Source organism: Fukomys damarensis, unplaced genomic scaffold, assembly GCF_012274545.1.
Source record: "Fukomys damarensis isolate Sample0158 unplaced genomic scaffold, DMR_v1.0_HiC HiC_scaffold_16, whole genome shotgun sequence".
Lineage (NCBI taxonomy): Eukaryota > Metazoa > Chordata > Mammalia > Rodentia > Bathyergidae > Fukomys > Fukomys damarensis.
In genome coordinates, this window is record NW_022900928.1 from 11,078,641 (window position 1) to 11,095,223 (window position 16,583).

The following is a 16,583-nucleotide window of genomic DNA, read 5'->3' on the forward strand; positions in this document are numbered from 1 at the left end:
GGTCCGGCCCCGCCCGTGGGGCCGTCAGCCAATCGTAGGCCTGCAGCGGGCTCTCTAATTGGACGGGTGTCGTTGCCCTAGAAACCGAGAAGATGCTGTCCGGGAAGAGTCGGGCTGGCGGCGGGGCGGCGGGCCGGCGGCGCGGGGGAGGTGCAGTCGCCCAGGAGGAGGGGAAGTGTTCCGGGCGGAGCGGGTGGCGACCAGGGGACTGTACCTGGTTGCCTTACCGAGCAAAGGCAGCCTTCAGTGGTGTAATGAACCTCGTGTCGTGAACCCGCCACCTGAGTGCCAGTACTTGGCGCTCTGCAGTTTTAATGAAATCTTTAAAAAAGGATAAAGATAAGGCGCTCTTTAAATGCCTCGCAATACACCTTTGAGCTTTGGGGCTGAATTTGGGAGTTTCATATCAAGCAACTTCCCGAGCCTTTATTGCCACGCCTGTGCACGTGTACGTGTAAGGGGAGAAATTCAGGCAACTCCATGCAGTTTCGTATCGAGATATCTGGGGTCGCGTGTGCTCTGCCGGAACCGGGCTTGTACAGCGCTCAGTCCGGAGTCCTGCTAGGTGGACAGGTGGGTGCTTTCTTTTTTTTTTGACGGGGTCTGGAAAATAGCCCACCTTCTCTAAAGATGAGAGAGGGCTGTCGGTGGAGATTCTGTGGGTTGCTTGAAGTCTGATAGCAGATGGGTTTTATGAAGGAATTTACTTGTGTTTGCCGGAGTTCTCTCTACCCAGTGAGCCCCTACCTTTGATGGAACAAAAAAGTGTCTAATTTGTCATTTTTCGTTAGTCTTTATTTCTGTAGCCTCTTGTGTCTGTGAATTTTCAGCAGATCTCCTGGTTCTGATTTTTCCCTTTCCTTTCCCTTTTTCTTTAAGGATATTAAAATTTTAATAGAATTGATTTGACTACTTGAACCACTGGGATCTGGGGAGGAACTCCAGATTTTTCATTTTTAAAGAAACACTAAATGTGAGAAGTTGACAGAATGGAGAACGAAAAGGTACTTTTAGCTTCAATATCTACTGTGTAGTCTTAAGTGTACTATCACCCTGATTTAATTTTTTAATTTTTCATTCTCTAGCGTCATTAATATCTCTTTTCGGTTAGTCTTTGTAAAAATCTCAAAGGAAGGGAAATTTGAGTTTTGAAGAGACGTGGAAGTCTCAGATGTGGTGGAAGTCTATTCTCAAAGAGAGAAACAAAAACATTTTTAAGAATAATAAAATATATTCGTTAAAATACTTAGGAAGATTCTTGAACACTTGGAACTGGAAAGGGCATTTGATATGATTCAATATTAGACTTCTTTTAAGAATAATGTCCTCCCAGGTTCTTTATCGGGGTTCAAAAGGCTGTAACGGAGTATTTTTGTAAAATTACAGAGGAATTGTTAATAGGGGTGGCTTGGTTGGTATTGATAAGTTAAACACACAAGTGAACTTTTAGGAAAATTTTCTTAAAGGATTAGATGTCAAAGAAGAGAATTGCTGTTACTGCAGACAGTGTGAGGTGAAGAACAGCAGCCTTTAGGGGAAAAAGCCAATCCTCAGGCTCACACATTCTGGGTGTACACGCAGGCAAGCAGCCCCATAGGATCATCTAACTTCCCTGTGAGAGCACTCACCATACCTGGGCTGAGAAAGTCCCAGTCCTTTGTGACCTTCCCTCTGCCTGGTGTCCTCTTCTGCTAAATAGGAATACAAGAGTCAATGAACATATACGCAGGAAAACACTGCCCAAATACTTAGGAGTCACATGGAAACAGTACCATTCATCCACGTTCCTAAAGTTATTTTGGAACTAGTGGATCGCTCTGTTCTTCTACTCACTGCCATTCCACGTATTTTCTTTAAAATAGTTACAGGTAGGAGTCTGAAAGTGGGGAAGACAGTCTTTCTTATTCTTAAGAAATGCTGTTATTTACCCTCTTGTCTTGGTAGCAGCCATCCTTCTGCTAGGCACTAGCTTTGTGACCTTGAGTAGCTCGTTTTTACTCCCCTTGACCCATTTTCTCCATCTGTAAAATGAGGAGGTGTACATTCAAAGAGCAAATCTTCCTGGTCAGAAGTCGTTCTCTTAGGCACTCTAGATTTTCCTGATAAGTCTGCTCGGCTCTCGTGTATGGTTGGTGTCTTACTGAGCATCTACTGCATACAGCCATTATGCTAAATGGATAATGATTTCTACCCTGGAGGCCTTTAGTTATTACTGTCTTGTGTAAAGCTTGCTTCTAAAATTAGAGATCACTTAAATTTATCAGTCTTTTTAGGAGATGAGTGAGAGATGTTTCCGAACTCTAAATTATCTGCAACTTTTCTCTAAATCTAAAATTATTTCAAAACAGAGCTTAAATATTATATTTTAAGTTTTTTTTTTAATTCTTAGCAGATGAAAACATTCAGTTCTACGCTTGTTGCAAAATTAAAAGTGGGAAATTTAACTATTAGAATAGACAGTAAGTGTGATCATGGAAATGCACTTATCAGACTTAAATTTATAGTCTCATGTGGCATTTTTTCCTTAGCAATAATCTATGCCTTGTACAACTTTTAGATGTAAAAGCTGTCTGATAAGTCATGTCTTACCATAGATTTTTTTTTTAACTACTTCTTTTGAACCAGGAAAATCTTTTTATTGAGCCACACAAAAGGGTACTGATGAAGTCACCTCTGAAGGAGTCCACCAAGGAGAACGTAGCGCGGGCTGACCTATCCTCGCCTAATCTGGGCCCTTTGACCACACCCACCAAACCCAAGGAAGTCTCCCAGGGAGAACCATGGACGCCAACAGCCAACCTGAAAATGCTTATCAGTGCAGTAAGCCCAGAGATCCGAAGCAGAGATCAGCAAAGAGGGCTATTTGACAACAGAAGGGGTTTACCTGAGGCTAAAGACTGCTTACATGTAGGTTTTCACAGGTGGAACATGGGGATTCATGGGGTATTTGAAACTGGCACAGAGGTGCCCATAGGAGGAAGCCTCCCCACTCTTGGACTGTTACTAACCTCCTCTGGAGTACCAGGGAGATTTGGTCCCCACCAGATACTGCACTGGGAATTCTGAACGTTTGAGTAATTTTCATTTCAGGCTTCCCTTGCAGATTGGCCAAAGCTCATTTGTACTGTGCCCCACACGCACGCGCGCACACACACACACACACACACACACACACACACACACACACACCCTCCCTTCTTTTTCCTACCCTACCTAAACTTTGCAGCTGTCCAAGCTAAACATGTATATAAGTGGTGTTAGTCATCAAGCACAGATGCCCCTCGTAAATCTGTCAACCTTTTCCCTCGTAGGAACACTTCTTTGGAGATGAATATGAGAAGTCTCAACCGAGTCGAAAAGAGAAAAGTTTAGGGTTGCTATGTCATAAGTTCTTGGCTCGCTACCCTAAGTATCCCAACCCTGCTGTGAATAATGACATCTGTCTGGACGAAGTTGCAGAAGAGCTCAGTAAGTATGCTGAGGGTTTGCTGAAACGGTTAATAATTAAAGTGGCTTTATGGACTTAACTCCTTCAGAGCCAGTGTGTGTGACAGACACAGATAAGGCCCTGAGGAAATTAGTCTCTAAAGTCTTCTTACTGTAAGAATAAAGTTTCTAACTGCAGTGAATCTTAGAGGCAAAATAAAACCAGAGTGGAGGTTGCTTCTGATTATAGGGTCTCTAAAGCTTTCCTGGCAGGCAGCAGTGTTTTATTGTTTGTTTCCTTATCTGCTTACAACTCTGAACTTTCACCTTGGCCTCTCCTTGAGAAGCCCATGCGTATCTTCATAGCTAAACTGAGGCCAGCTTCTGTGAGTGGGGCCAGCTTGTGTGTTCCCTGCCACTCAGCCACCATTAGTCTGAGGAGTGAGGGTTTTTGGAACGTTTTGTGGTTGGCACAAATTATGTTCCACCCTCTTTTGTTCCCTTGCATCAAATTAAAGAAAGGGTCTGTAGTAAACTTGGGGGTATCTCTGGAGTTAGGTACCTACCTGCATCTAAAGCTTGAGGCGTGCTGGGCGAGATAATACCTTTTAGTATCTAGATATCACCCATGGAGAACAGCTTTACTTTTCTAAATCATGTCTGTAAATATCAGCTTGACTTCACATTTTAAGAACATACCACTTAGGTTCATCTCTTCATATACACTACTAGGATGCACTCTTTAATCCAGCGGCTCTCTACTGATCCTGTGTGCCAGGCAGTGTCCTAGGAGCTCAGGATACAGCCATGCAACAAGAAGGGCAAAAGCCCCTTCTCTGGGGAAGCTACAGGGAGGGAAGCAGAAGGGACATAATTTGTTGGTCATGATGGTGAATGTCAGAAGGTAATAACATGCTACAGAAAAGAGGGTAGAAGGATCAGGAATGCTGACGCTTTACAATTTTAAATTAAGTGGTCAGGTCAGGGCTTACTGAGTTGACAGCTGAGGCAGCACTTGAAAAAAAATCAAGACAGGGCTTTGCGGACATCAGGAAGAAGGGCTTTAGGGCCGGAGAACAGCCCCTGAGGGAGGCTTTCAGGCAGGGTCTTAACAGGCAGGTCCCAGGAACAGCGAGCGGCCACTAGGGGGCACCCTCTTTGAAGGAGTGCGTTAAGCACTTCTCCAGGAAGGCAAGATTTCATCAAATACTTGACTTTGAATCAACTTTAGAAGTAAATTTCTGGAAAGAAGAAAAAAATCTAACGTTGCAGAATGCTGAGAAATCAATTTAACTAGATGGATGGAGGTCACAGAACTACTATCCCATTCTTGACAGTAGCTAGACAGTAAGCACAGACCCAAAAAGGGATATAATTTTCTATTTTTTATGTGATTATTTAGAAAACGTCATGTTTTTGCACTTTTCTGAAGTGTCAGCACTTTGTATCTTTAATGTGATTACTATAGGCAGGGCCGGGTTTGTGTATGTTAGGAAGGTACTACAATAAATGGGTTAGTATACAGGCTTTGAAATATAAAAGACTTTGATTTGCTCCTTTCTGGCTGTCCCATAGGATGAACAACTGTAGCTGGTTTAGCCTCTGTCCTCGCTGTTAAAATGAGATACAGGGCCAGGGATGTATCACAGCACCTGCCTGGCAAGCGTGAGGTCGATGCCCTGTACCAAAAAGAAAAAGAAAAGAAATTAAATGAGATATTAATACCTATCTCACAAGTTAGGAGAGAAGTGTTTTGAAGCTGTGTGACACATACTGTGTCCTCACTAGATGTCATCTTTCTGAGTCATATTAACTTGTCTGTACATGTCGTTCTCAACCTACTACTTATTAGGAGTGTGTGCATACAGTAAGTAAAATTATATTATCCAGAACCTGCTGACAAAAAATACTGTAGAAGAAAACTTACTCAATTCTAAACACATTACAAAAGTGACTCTGGTAACCACCCAAGTTCTTACTCTCCGTAGATGTTGAACGTCGCCGAATTTACGATATCGTGAACGTCCTAGAGAGCTTACACATGGTGAGCCGACTCGCCAAAAACAGGTACACGTGGCACGGACGACATAATCTCAACAAAACCCTTGGGACTCTCAAGAGCGTCGGGGAAGAGAATAAGTATGCCGAGCAGATTATGATGATCAAAAAGAAAGAATACGAACAAGAGTTTGACTTTATTAAGAGTTACAGTATAGAAGATCATGTCGTCAAGTCAAACACTGGCCAGAATGGACATACAGAGATGTGTTTCGTTGAACTTCCTGGAGTGGAATTTCGGGCAGGTGAGAGACGGCACTGAAAAGCCCAGGCTGTGTGGCTTTCCTCGAGGGTCTCCAAAAAAAGACCCCGTGGAAAACACCGCTCTACAGCTCCTGTGGCTTTTTAATATCAAGATGCTGCAGTTGTCAGCTGGACGATCAGGTGGTGGTATTTTTAGCCTTGTCACTTTAGAAGTCGCTTGTCCATTCATGAATTTTAATTCTCTAATCCTCATCCTTCTCCAAAGCTTCTGTAAACAGCCGCAAAGACAAGTCCTTAAGAGTAATGAGCCAGAAATTTGTGATGCTGTTCTTGGTGTCGACGCCTCAGATCGTCAGCCTAGAAATTGCTGCCAAGATTTTAATTGGGGAGGACCATGTGGAAGACCTGGATAAAAGCAAGTTTAAAAGTAAGTGTCATCATAATCATGGAATTTTTAGACTTGTTTGTGAATAGTACTCTCAGTTATTGACTGATTTTTAAGTGTACTGGTAAACATCTTCTCTGGGCCAGGGATTTAACTCAGTGGTTCCACCGCCTGCCTCATAAGTGCAAGGACCCAAGTTTGATCCCTAGTACCAAAAAAATAAAAATAAAAATCTTCTCCAGTTACCTAATTGTCTTCATTTCTCTCAAGCAGCTCTAATAGCCTTCGCTTTAGTAACCTTGTAGGATTCAAAGGTAGGTATGACTATTCTTATTCGTACTTTGACTTCATCTGATACTTTAATGCTGATCCCTTTTTACACTAAGAGAATCTGTACCGTCGGGTAAAGTAGGCTCGAGTCTTAGATCTCCACTCTTTCCACTGTGAAGCTATTTGATAACAAATAGCTGTTATAAAATTGACCTCTAAAGTGACCTATCATAGAGATGGTTTGCTGTTTTGAAAGAATCATTTTAGCCAGATTACCTGCTCTGAGTTGAGAAGGGACCGTAGACTGGGTTCCTAATAGGAATAGGGCTCTGACCCAGTTGCCATGCCAGATTTTGGAGGAAGCTCCACAAGGAGGAGTAGAGAGAACATGTGGACGGAAATACGCAGCACACAGGGAGTCTGTTGCAGGCCCATCTCCGCTGGGGCTCACCTGAATGGGGGCCACTCAGGACCCAGCTGTGTGGTGAGGAAGAGCCAGCCCAAGTACCCCAAAGGCTGTAGTGACTGCGGGGGCCTCACACCAAGATGCCTTCCTATCCTGTAAAGCTCAATTTATGACTGGCCAGACATATGAACAACTTGGCTTATGACTGGAATTTTAGTTTTAACTTACGAACAAAGTCTTGAGTTGTGACCTGAATGCTGGCTGCTTATGCTTCCAGATGGTGTCAGACCCAGATCTAACCCTTAAAGAGTTCTGGATGGAACACGACATCATCCTTTCCTGTGTGGGGTTAACTGAGAAATCCCGGGCCATTGTCTCTCTCAGGACAATGAGAGCTGCCTGTGTACAGGAGAGAGACTTTGGAGGCTGTGTAGAGGAGCCTGAGCCTTCATTGTCCAACTTGAGTTACAGCCTGCCCTGGAGAACGAATTGAGTTCATAAGTCAAAAGTCCACTGTACTAGTTCCATGGCAGTATGTTTAGACATCCTGAGGCTGATAGTGTATCTGTAAAGACAGATAAAAGAATACGGGTAATGATGCTGGCAGTGGGGTTAGGAGACCTGCGATTTGAAAGAAGACGTTCTGACTCTACTGATGGGTCGCCTGTTTCTTCTGAGTCACTAGTTCTCAGCTCTGTTTCCCTGGTTCGTCACAGCACTGGCAGCTATTCCAGGAATTGCAGATGTGTAATTTGCTGAATTCCCAGGAAACTCAGAACCTTCTGGCATGGCTATGAAGAAGGAGTCTGGAATCATGAGTTTATACTAGCAAAATGGAAGTAAATAGGCTTTTTGTGGCAACATCAAGATTCGTGAGATTTATAGAATTAACAAATATGTGTTTGACCTAAGGACAACTCCTTATTTACGAAATTTACAAATTTTATGGGGGTATAGAATTTTGCATGCTTCTGATTTTAAGTAAATCTTGTTATGAACTATCACAAGCAGAACAGCAGTGCATTTATCACTGATCTATTTCTGTCTACAAAATTCTGACTTCTCATTAGAAGATACGTAGGAATGGTGACTTTCTATAAATAGGATGATCTCATCAAGATTTTTCCTTTTTCACCTTTCCCTGTTGTCATTTCAAAATTCAGGACCAGCAGTAACTGTCTCTTAAATATTTAAAACCAATTTTTTGTTTTAATTAAAGCCCTATCACTAGACTAACTTCAAAGGAGTCAGATGTTCCTGTCTGACATTGATGGTTGGGATAGCTCTTAGCATCTCCACAAATTTCTTATCAAGCAAAATCCTTTAATCCTTCCTTACTCTATTAAGAGGTATGTATGCTTTTTTATTTCCAGCAAAAATTAGGAGGCTGTATGATATAGCTAATGTTCTAAGTAGCCTGGATCTTATCAAGAAAGTTCATGTTACAGAGGAAAGAGGTCGAAAACCAGCTTTTAAATGGACAGGCCCGGAAATCAGTCCAAGTACCAGTGGTACGTAATTGTTTACTTTCACCCTTTTGCTTTCGTTTTAATGTACATTCTCCCTTCTTTTCTTCCTATACCACCACATGGAAAAGACATACGTAGATGGCTGAAAAGACAAAGTTGAGGGCCAGCGTGGAAGGTTGGCCACCGGTTCTGTCATACCTTAAGGTCTATAACCAGCCCTCCACCCTGTGTCTGGGAAGTCGGATTTGTAAGTGAACGGCTCTGAAAAGTTGAAAGCACCTCAGAGCTTTAGATCCTGCTGCTGGTGTCACTGTGCTGCTTGGTGAGCGCACCAGGACCTGCGCGTGTGGAGGATGTGGGCCGACCTCATTCTGCTTTCCGAGCAGGTAGCTCTAGTGCACACATCAGCTCTGCCATGCTGACATGTCACCTTCCAAGATCCCCACCCGGAGCACTGGAAAGTGGCAAGAACGTGAAGCACAGAGACTTAAGTTTTAGTCCCAGCTCTGCCACTTAGTCATGGGGCCTCAGGCAAGCTATGCATCCAGCTTCCCTCGGGTTCCTCACCCGTGACACTGTAAGAACAAAGGCGCCTTCTTGGGGTTATTGCGAGTGGGGTGTAACTTCAGGGAGAGGCCCTTTGGTGCCAGGATTTGGAGTGGAGGCTCTGCACTGACCTGGTCCATATTCCAGGCCCACGTGTTGCTCCCAGAAGTCTTGAGTTAGTGGCTAAGGTCTCTGTCCTCGCTCTAATCTCTGAGAAGCACCTGCCGCATGGAGCCGGTGTGATCAGCTCTCACAGGCCGCTGATGAGAAAAGACAGTTTTTCAGCCATCAATAAGAAAGAAAAGTCAGTAGTGACTACACTCGAGCACATTGCTGGTATGAGATACAGTCAGCTCTCCGCACCCACTGACACCGCAGCAGGACTCAGCACAGCAGTGTGTGTGAGCACAGCACAGCAGTGAGCGCACGCGCGCTCTCCTGAAAATATACAGACCTTTTCTGGTCACTTCCTAAAGTATAACATTTGCATAGCATGTGCATTATACAATATTAGGTATTATGATCCAGAGATGATTTAAACTATATGGGAGAATGTATACAGGTTATATGCAAATACTGTGGGATTTTATATACAGGGCTTGAGTAGATTTTGGCATCAGAGGGGATTCTGGAACCAATCCTCCCCAGGTACCAAGGGACAACTAACTGTATGGCAGTGGTTTCAGGGATACATTGTGAAATACTGCAACTCAAAATTCACTGAATAAGACCGACTTGGTCACATATGTAAAGCTTGTGGGACAGTGGCCCATAGCTGGCACTTTAACTGTTACCACTTTTGTCCCTAAAATTTGAGCTACACTGATTTCGTATCTCAGAAGGAAGCCAAAACACCAGATTTTAATATACTAAGCTTTTCTGTTTCAGGCTCCAGCCCAGTCATTACTTCTGCCATCTCTGACTTGGAGATGAGGAGGTCTGCAAAAGAGAACTGTGCCAAAAACCTCTTTTCCACTCGTGGGAAACCAAACTTCACACGACACCCATCTCTTATCAAACTGGTAAAGAGTATAGAGAGCGATCGGAGAAAGATAAATTCTGCTCCCAGTAGCCCTGTCAAGAACAAAGGTGTGTATCCTGGGAGTGGTGAGCTCATTCCTTTTTATCTGCTTGTTTTTTATATATACAGCTTACTCGATCCCTGCCATATTGTTAAAAGAATTGTTTCAATACCTACAGACCCAAACCTGCAAACACGTAAAGCTAAATGACATTCAAATGAAAGGGTGAAAAGGAATTTGCAGAGTTTACTATTAATTTGCTGTGTGACTTTGGAAGCGGCAATGTGTTTTCTGTTCTTTTTCCTGTGATGGGGTTTTGTGGGAACATTCATTCCTTAGCTTTGAACGTCCCCCCTCTTTCTGTTTTACCAGCTGAGAGTTCTCAGAATTCTCCACCCTTCCCGAATAAAATGGCTCAGCTTGCAGCTATTTGCAAAATGCAGCTAGAAGAACAATCGAGGTAGGTTGGCGATGCTCTTCAGTAACGGGGTGAATTACTTTTACATTGCATTGTCAGAGTTGCTGCTGGGAATGTCAGCTGACCAGCCACTATGGAAATGAGCATGGAGATTCCTCCAAAAACTAGAATTGGAAATTCCATTTGACCTAGTTGTTTCCCTTCTAGGTATCCTCTCAGAAAAGGTTAAGGACATTATATTACAGTGATGCGTGCATTCCTGTTTCTTCACGGCAGCACGATTCATAGTAGCTAATCTTGAAGTAGCCTATATGCCCATCAACAGCCGAATGCAGAAAGAAAATGTGGTATTTACACACAATGCAGCCCCACTCTGCCATAAAAAAGATAGATGAGTCTTTTGTAGGAAAATGGGAGCACCTTAAGACCATAATGTTAAGTGAAATAAATCAGACACACACTTAATTACTGTGTTCTATTACACAGATACAGACCAAAATAAAAGATAAGTAATGGGAAGTAGGGAGAGAGGTCTTTCTCAAGTGGGAAGAGAATAGAGCTGGAGGGATTGGGGACAAGGGGATGAAGAAAGGAATTAAGATGTTTTCTGTACATGTGCCTACGCTACACAGGAATGTAAACGTCACGTCCTGCAAATATGTACTAATAAAAAAAACAGTTGTTTACCTTATGTGATCAGGGCACCGGCCTTAGAAACTGGAGAGATGATCTTTTCTGTGTCTCCTGCTCAGTCAGTACAGAAACTTACTAGTTTCATAAAAGTGCAGCTTCAGGGCCAGGGATTTAACTCAGTGGTGTCACCGTCCGCCTTGCAAACGCGAGGTCCTGAGTTCGATCCCTGGTACCAAAAAAAAAAAAAAAGAAAAGACAGTGTAACTTCAACCTGAGGCTTAAAATGGAAGAGGATGGAGGAGAGGAGAAAAACATATGTCCCTTGTGTCACGTTTACGTCTTATCTTTTAGTGAACCCAGAAAGAAAGTGAAAGTACAGCTAGCAAGATCCAGGCACTACAAACCAGTGGCCCCTCTGGATGCATCAGCAAATGCTGAGCTGGAGATGTCACCATCCCTCATCCAGCCCCTGGGGGTGGTGCCCCTGGTCCCCAGCCCATTGTCACCCGCAGTGCCCGTGATCCTACCTCAGGCCCCCTCCGGCCCATCCTATGCCATCTACCTGCAACCTGCCCAAGCCCAAACCATGGCACCACCCCAAGGCCTGAGCCCCGCAGTCTGCCCCTCCTACTGCTCTCAAGTTACCGGAGCAAAAGACTCCACAGATGCCACCACCAAGGCCACCAGGGATGCCACAAAGTCCAGTGGCCCCTGCAGATGCGAAAGCTTACTGCCAGCACCAGAGAGACAAGGTGCAAAGAACCAAACCAGGGAGGCACCTGGAGAAAGGGGCTCCAAGAGGTCCAGCTTGTTTGAGGACTGTGTTTCTAAAAAGAAATATAAAGAGGACCTAAAAGGACTCGACAGTGTGGCCGCGGTAAGTACAACCTTGACTTGTGCTTTAAAATTTTAGGAATGCCCTGCCTGATTAGGGCACAGTTTAGGGACTTGGGAAATTTACCCGAGCAAAGAGCAGTGTCTTAGACAAAGAACTGTTCCTTAGCATCCTGAAACCCAAATGAGGTTCATACAGCTAATCCCCTGACTGGGATGACTGCAGAGACATTTTTAACCTTTGGAGGAAGGGATTACTTGCACTCTTTTTAAAGCACCACAGGTGGTTGTCCTTAAGTCTGTTTCTCCATCACTCGCTGGAATGCAAACACCTGTCATGAAAGTTGTAACTAATTTATAAGCAGACCTAATCTCAAATGGATGGGTGCATGAGGTTCCTGTAACTCCTGCTTTCTGAGTCACTCCCCATGTTTGTCCGATGTCATGGAACTGACATCTGTTGTCTAGGAGATAATTTGTTCCCTTTTATACTTTGTATCTCACAGTTTCGGTTTTTTATATATGGGAAAATGGAACTGACCTTGGCAAATTGTAGGGTACAAATACTGCATACATTGCTTTCTAAAGACTTTGACATTCAAGATAACTTTTTTTTCCTGGGTGGAGATTGGTTAAAAAAAAAAGAATATTTATTGGATATTGGGTGTTGGGTACTTTCACATACATTGTCTTGTTTCCCTCTTTTAGGACAATTATGTATGAAACACATCATTGTCACTACACATGCAAGCAGAAATTAATCTCTTGTTTTGCCCCTGCTGTTAACTCGTTATTTTACTTTTCTACATCTTTTTTGTTTTTCCTCCTCTATAATGAATTTATTCTCCCAATTTTTCCTACTTGCCTAGTGGAGTAGAAAAACTGCTCTGGACCCCATCTAACCCCAGCACCCACCTCGGGTGGCTGTTGCTTCTGAGTACTTACCCTGTGGCCACACTGCAGGTTTCTGTGGGATTAAGTGAATTTATTGCATGATGATATACATGAAGGGTTTGCGAGCCGGTTAAGATGCTGCATCAGCTGAAGGGCATTCTCTTTAACTGCTGTTAATAAGCTTAGAGTTTGTCGACTCTTCCCTGAGGAAGGCCTCATGGAAACCATTCAGAACATCTAGGATCTCATGTATTGTTTTGCACTTAGTGTATATACTGGGGAGAAAAACCACAAGGCTCAGTTTTCTAGGAGGTCACCAATCTCTTTGGGTCAATGGGATGATTTCATGACAGTCTCCTGCTGTGCCCTGAATTATCAGGATTAGGTTTGCAGTGGGTACATTTTCCACATCCCCTAGCTTCTTTTTCTTTTTTTCATCTCTGTGACTCCATTTTGACCATTTCTTTTTAGCATGTGCTTAGAGAACAAAGACAATGTGTTAATTAGTCCAGGGCGCATTTCCTGAGAATCCACACTTCTAGAGGTGGAGAGAAGACAGTATTCAAATAAACACAAAAATAAACACAGACACTGAATGCGAAAAAAGGACCGAGGAAATAAAATAGGCTGAGATGGCAGGAAGAGGGGGCCTGTGGGTGAGAAGAGATGACATTGACGTGCAAGGGGAAATATGTCAGATTCGTTCATTTTGCTAAATTAGTAGTTCTGATCACTTTTTAATTGGAATTATCACTATAGGTTAAAATATTTTGTAGTAAATGTAGCTCATTGAGAATTTTTAAAATGTGATTATTAGGAGAGTGCTTCAAGTTTTACTGAACTCTTGAAAGCGTCCAACTGGCCATCCTAGTAACTTTACAAGAGGGCATGGCTGAAGATCACAGCACAGCTGTATGTAAAAGGCCCAAATCTACCTCTCAGAATTCCCTACTTCCTTGCTTTCAGAGTTCCATCTGGTAATGACTTTGAGCATTAGCAAGCACCTAAGAAACAAAATGTAAATCTTGTGATATACTTTTAAAAGCTTTGTGGATTCTGAATTCACTGGTTCCCAAGGAAAAGACTAAGAGCCAGATGAAACTGTGGACTGTTGTTTTGACATTGGAGAGGAGAGAGGTCTGAAGGAAGATAAAAGGAAGCTCCTATTTTATAAGAGCTGCTTTTAGCTTTCACCAGCCCCCAGCAGACTTTGCGGGCCTCCCAGCCACCCACGTAGACTTCCCTGCTTGGTGAAGTACAGAGAGTAATTGGCCGGGTGGGAGGTGCGTGCAGGCAGACATGTGGGCCTTTTCTGTTTATTGCATGAGTTGTTTGCTCAATGATATTTGGATCTCTACTATGAATTATTCACTTCTATTTTTTTGTCTCATTTTTGAACTCCAGCAGACTTTAGTTTGCATGTTAAAGACTGGTGTCATCAGAACAAGCAGTACTACCAAAAAAAAAAGTCTATAAATTCCTTTGTTCTCAGTCAGGGGTCAGTAAACTTTTCTGTACAGGGCCAGGGAGTAAATCTGTTTGGCTTTGTGGCCTGTATTTCCTCGTGGCGCCTCTGCAGCTCTGCCAGTGTGGCAGGAGAGCAGCCGTGGACACTGCTTAAATGAGTGGGCATGGCGGTGCTCCAGTAAAGCTTTCTGTACTAAAGCTTGTGAGGGGCTGGACATGGCCATGGGCCACGGTTTGGCCACTTCTTTCTCCAAATCACTGTCTCAGGTGTGTTTTCTTTGAATATTAGTCCTCCTTAATAGCCTTCCGAAAATACTCTGGGAAATGCTACATGCAATATCCACCCTACTTGCAGGTTAATAGTGTATGCCATCATTTAAGTCATGTAAAAAATTCTCTAACAGAGACACCATTGGCCTTTGTTTAATTTAGCATTTCTCAAACATATTTGATCATGAGTCAAGTCATGCCTGCTTGCATCCCCAGGAGCTAGGGTCCCTCAGAATACTTGCTGGGAAATGCTGTACTACCTAATTCAGGGATAACTTGTACACACTCCTACAGTACAGCTCATGTCACCAGCATTAAACTGGACCCCAGCAGCAGCTCATCACCCCCAGAAGTCTGATCACAGCAGTCAGGATGTCCTTGTGTGAGGGTATTGTGTTGGGTGAGTCCTACCCCTAACCAGGCTCCAGTGGCATTTAAGATCAAATGATCTGTGTTAGCCAGGACAAGGCTTGGAGTGAATAGGAGGATGTTGTGTTCTAGGGACCAGATGGCTCAGACCAAACTGTGGGAGGCATTGGTTTGATGAGGCAGACAACAACTGTCATGTGACCATTTTTCTTCCAGTAGCATTTGTATGTAAATAAACCCCTCCTCCTTGTTTTCCAGACCTTGTTCCCATCAGGATACCTGATCCCTCTCACCCAGTGCTCATCCTTGGGGGCAGAGTCCATTTTGTCTAATAAAGAAAGCTCAGGTACACTTTCCCCAAACCACAGGCTCTACAGCTCCCCGATTGCAGGTGAGTATGCGCAAAAACACTCTTCAAACTTGAGTCAGTCTCAAGTTTCTTAAGCTTTGTAAACTTCTTAGACAATTGCCTGTTCTTTTAAGATACTCTCCCCTTTTTTTCCCCAGGTGTTATTCCAGTGACATCCTCTGAACTCACTGCTGTGAATTTTCCCTCTTTTCATGTGACACCTTTAAAGCTAATGGTCTCACCCACTTCTGTGGCAGCTATACCTGGTGGGAACAGCCCCGCCCTTGCCTCGAGCCATCCCATTGCCATTCAGAACCCAAGCTCAGCCATTGTAAACTTCACCCTCCAGCACTTGGGACTCATCTCCCCGAGTGTGCAGATGTCTGCCAGCCCTGGACCTGGGACCGGAACCATTCCTGTGTCCCCGAAAATAGAAGCAGTTAGTATCATACCAGAAAATGCAGGCTCTCAGCACAGAAGGGTTACCGGCTCTGACTCACCAGTCCCGGGCCAGAGCCAACCAAATGGACAATCCGTCACCATGACAGGGACACAACAGGTGAGTGTGTTTCCATTTAATTTAGTTATTCTTTGAATTATTAGGTCCCAAATGTCTGTATTATCATAGGAGATTTGCTTATTTTGGAGAGGGGAAGGTTAACAGGAAAGTGAAGGGGTGGAGGCCAACCTTCTGTCAGATCTAGGAAGATTGCTCAAAGAGTCCGCATTACTGGCTCATCAAGAGGTTTTTGCCTGTGTAAAACTTGGCAAGCCTTGCACTAGCCAGTGTCAGGATGTGCTGTACATGTCCATCCAGTCCAATCTTCCAAGTCCGCTGGGCCTTCTATACCTCTGTGCTTTTAATTCCTTTTTCTCTTCTCTTTTAAATCAGCCCGTTCCGGTGACACCCAAAGGATCACACTTAGTGGCCGAAAGTTTCTTCCGTACCCCAGGTGGACCCACCAAGCCGACTGGCTTGTCCTGTGTGGATTTTGATGGTGCTGGTGCTGATAAAACCTCTTTTGGAAGCCTCTTTGTTCCACAGAGAAAACTGGAAGTGTCAACAGAGGATGTCCACTGATTGACAGATGTTGGCTTAGTTTAATTTTCCAAAGACTTATTTAGCAGCGAAGATGTGTACAGACTGATTTGGAGAGCACAATCTCCAGAAATACTGTAAATATGTTGGATGTTTACATGATATCAAAGCAGATACTTGTTTTTGTACATATATATATATTTCATACATATATATATATGTAGACACATATGCATTTGTATAGGGCTGAGTTTAGCCTTTTTATCCTACAAAATAAAAGTAAAATGTTGAGCTAAAATATATTAACTTCTGGGGGAAGATGATTTGTCATTTCAAATGCTTATACTATTACACAAGTACCTATTAAAGTTCACTTCCCTTTAAATATGTTTGACATGCTCAACACAGCATTCTGTGAAACCTTTTGCACAAAGAAAATGCTGTGTGATATACAATGTTATATTTTTACATAAGGCTATTGCTGTATTTTTGTAATTTCTTTAACCCATTGATGTTGCAGTATG

General features: G+C 43.4%; 1 protein-coding gene across 1 annotated transcript; it reads left to right on the top strand.

Annotated features, from left to right (window-relative positions):
• The first annotated feature begins 138 nt into the window (after positions 1-138).
• Positions 139-16,363, top strand: E2f8 (E2F transcription factor 8). Its single transcript, XM_010620420.2, has 13 exons — positions 139-573; positions 880-1,004; positions 2,626-2,907; positions 3,312-3,468; positions 5,415-5,729; positions 5,954-6,115; positions 8,123-8,260; positions 9,653-9,853; positions 10,159-10,246; positions 11,189-11,714; positions 14,930-15,062; positions 15,179-15,579; positions 15,913-16,363. The coding sequence occupies exons 2-13, from the start codon at positions 990-992 to the stop codon at positions 16,099-16,101; spliced, it is 2,607 nt and encodes an 868-aa protein (XP_010618722.1). The 5' UTR covers positions 139-573; positions 880-989; the 3' UTR covers positions 16,102-16,363.
• Positions 16,364-16,583: the final 220 nt, after the last annotated feature.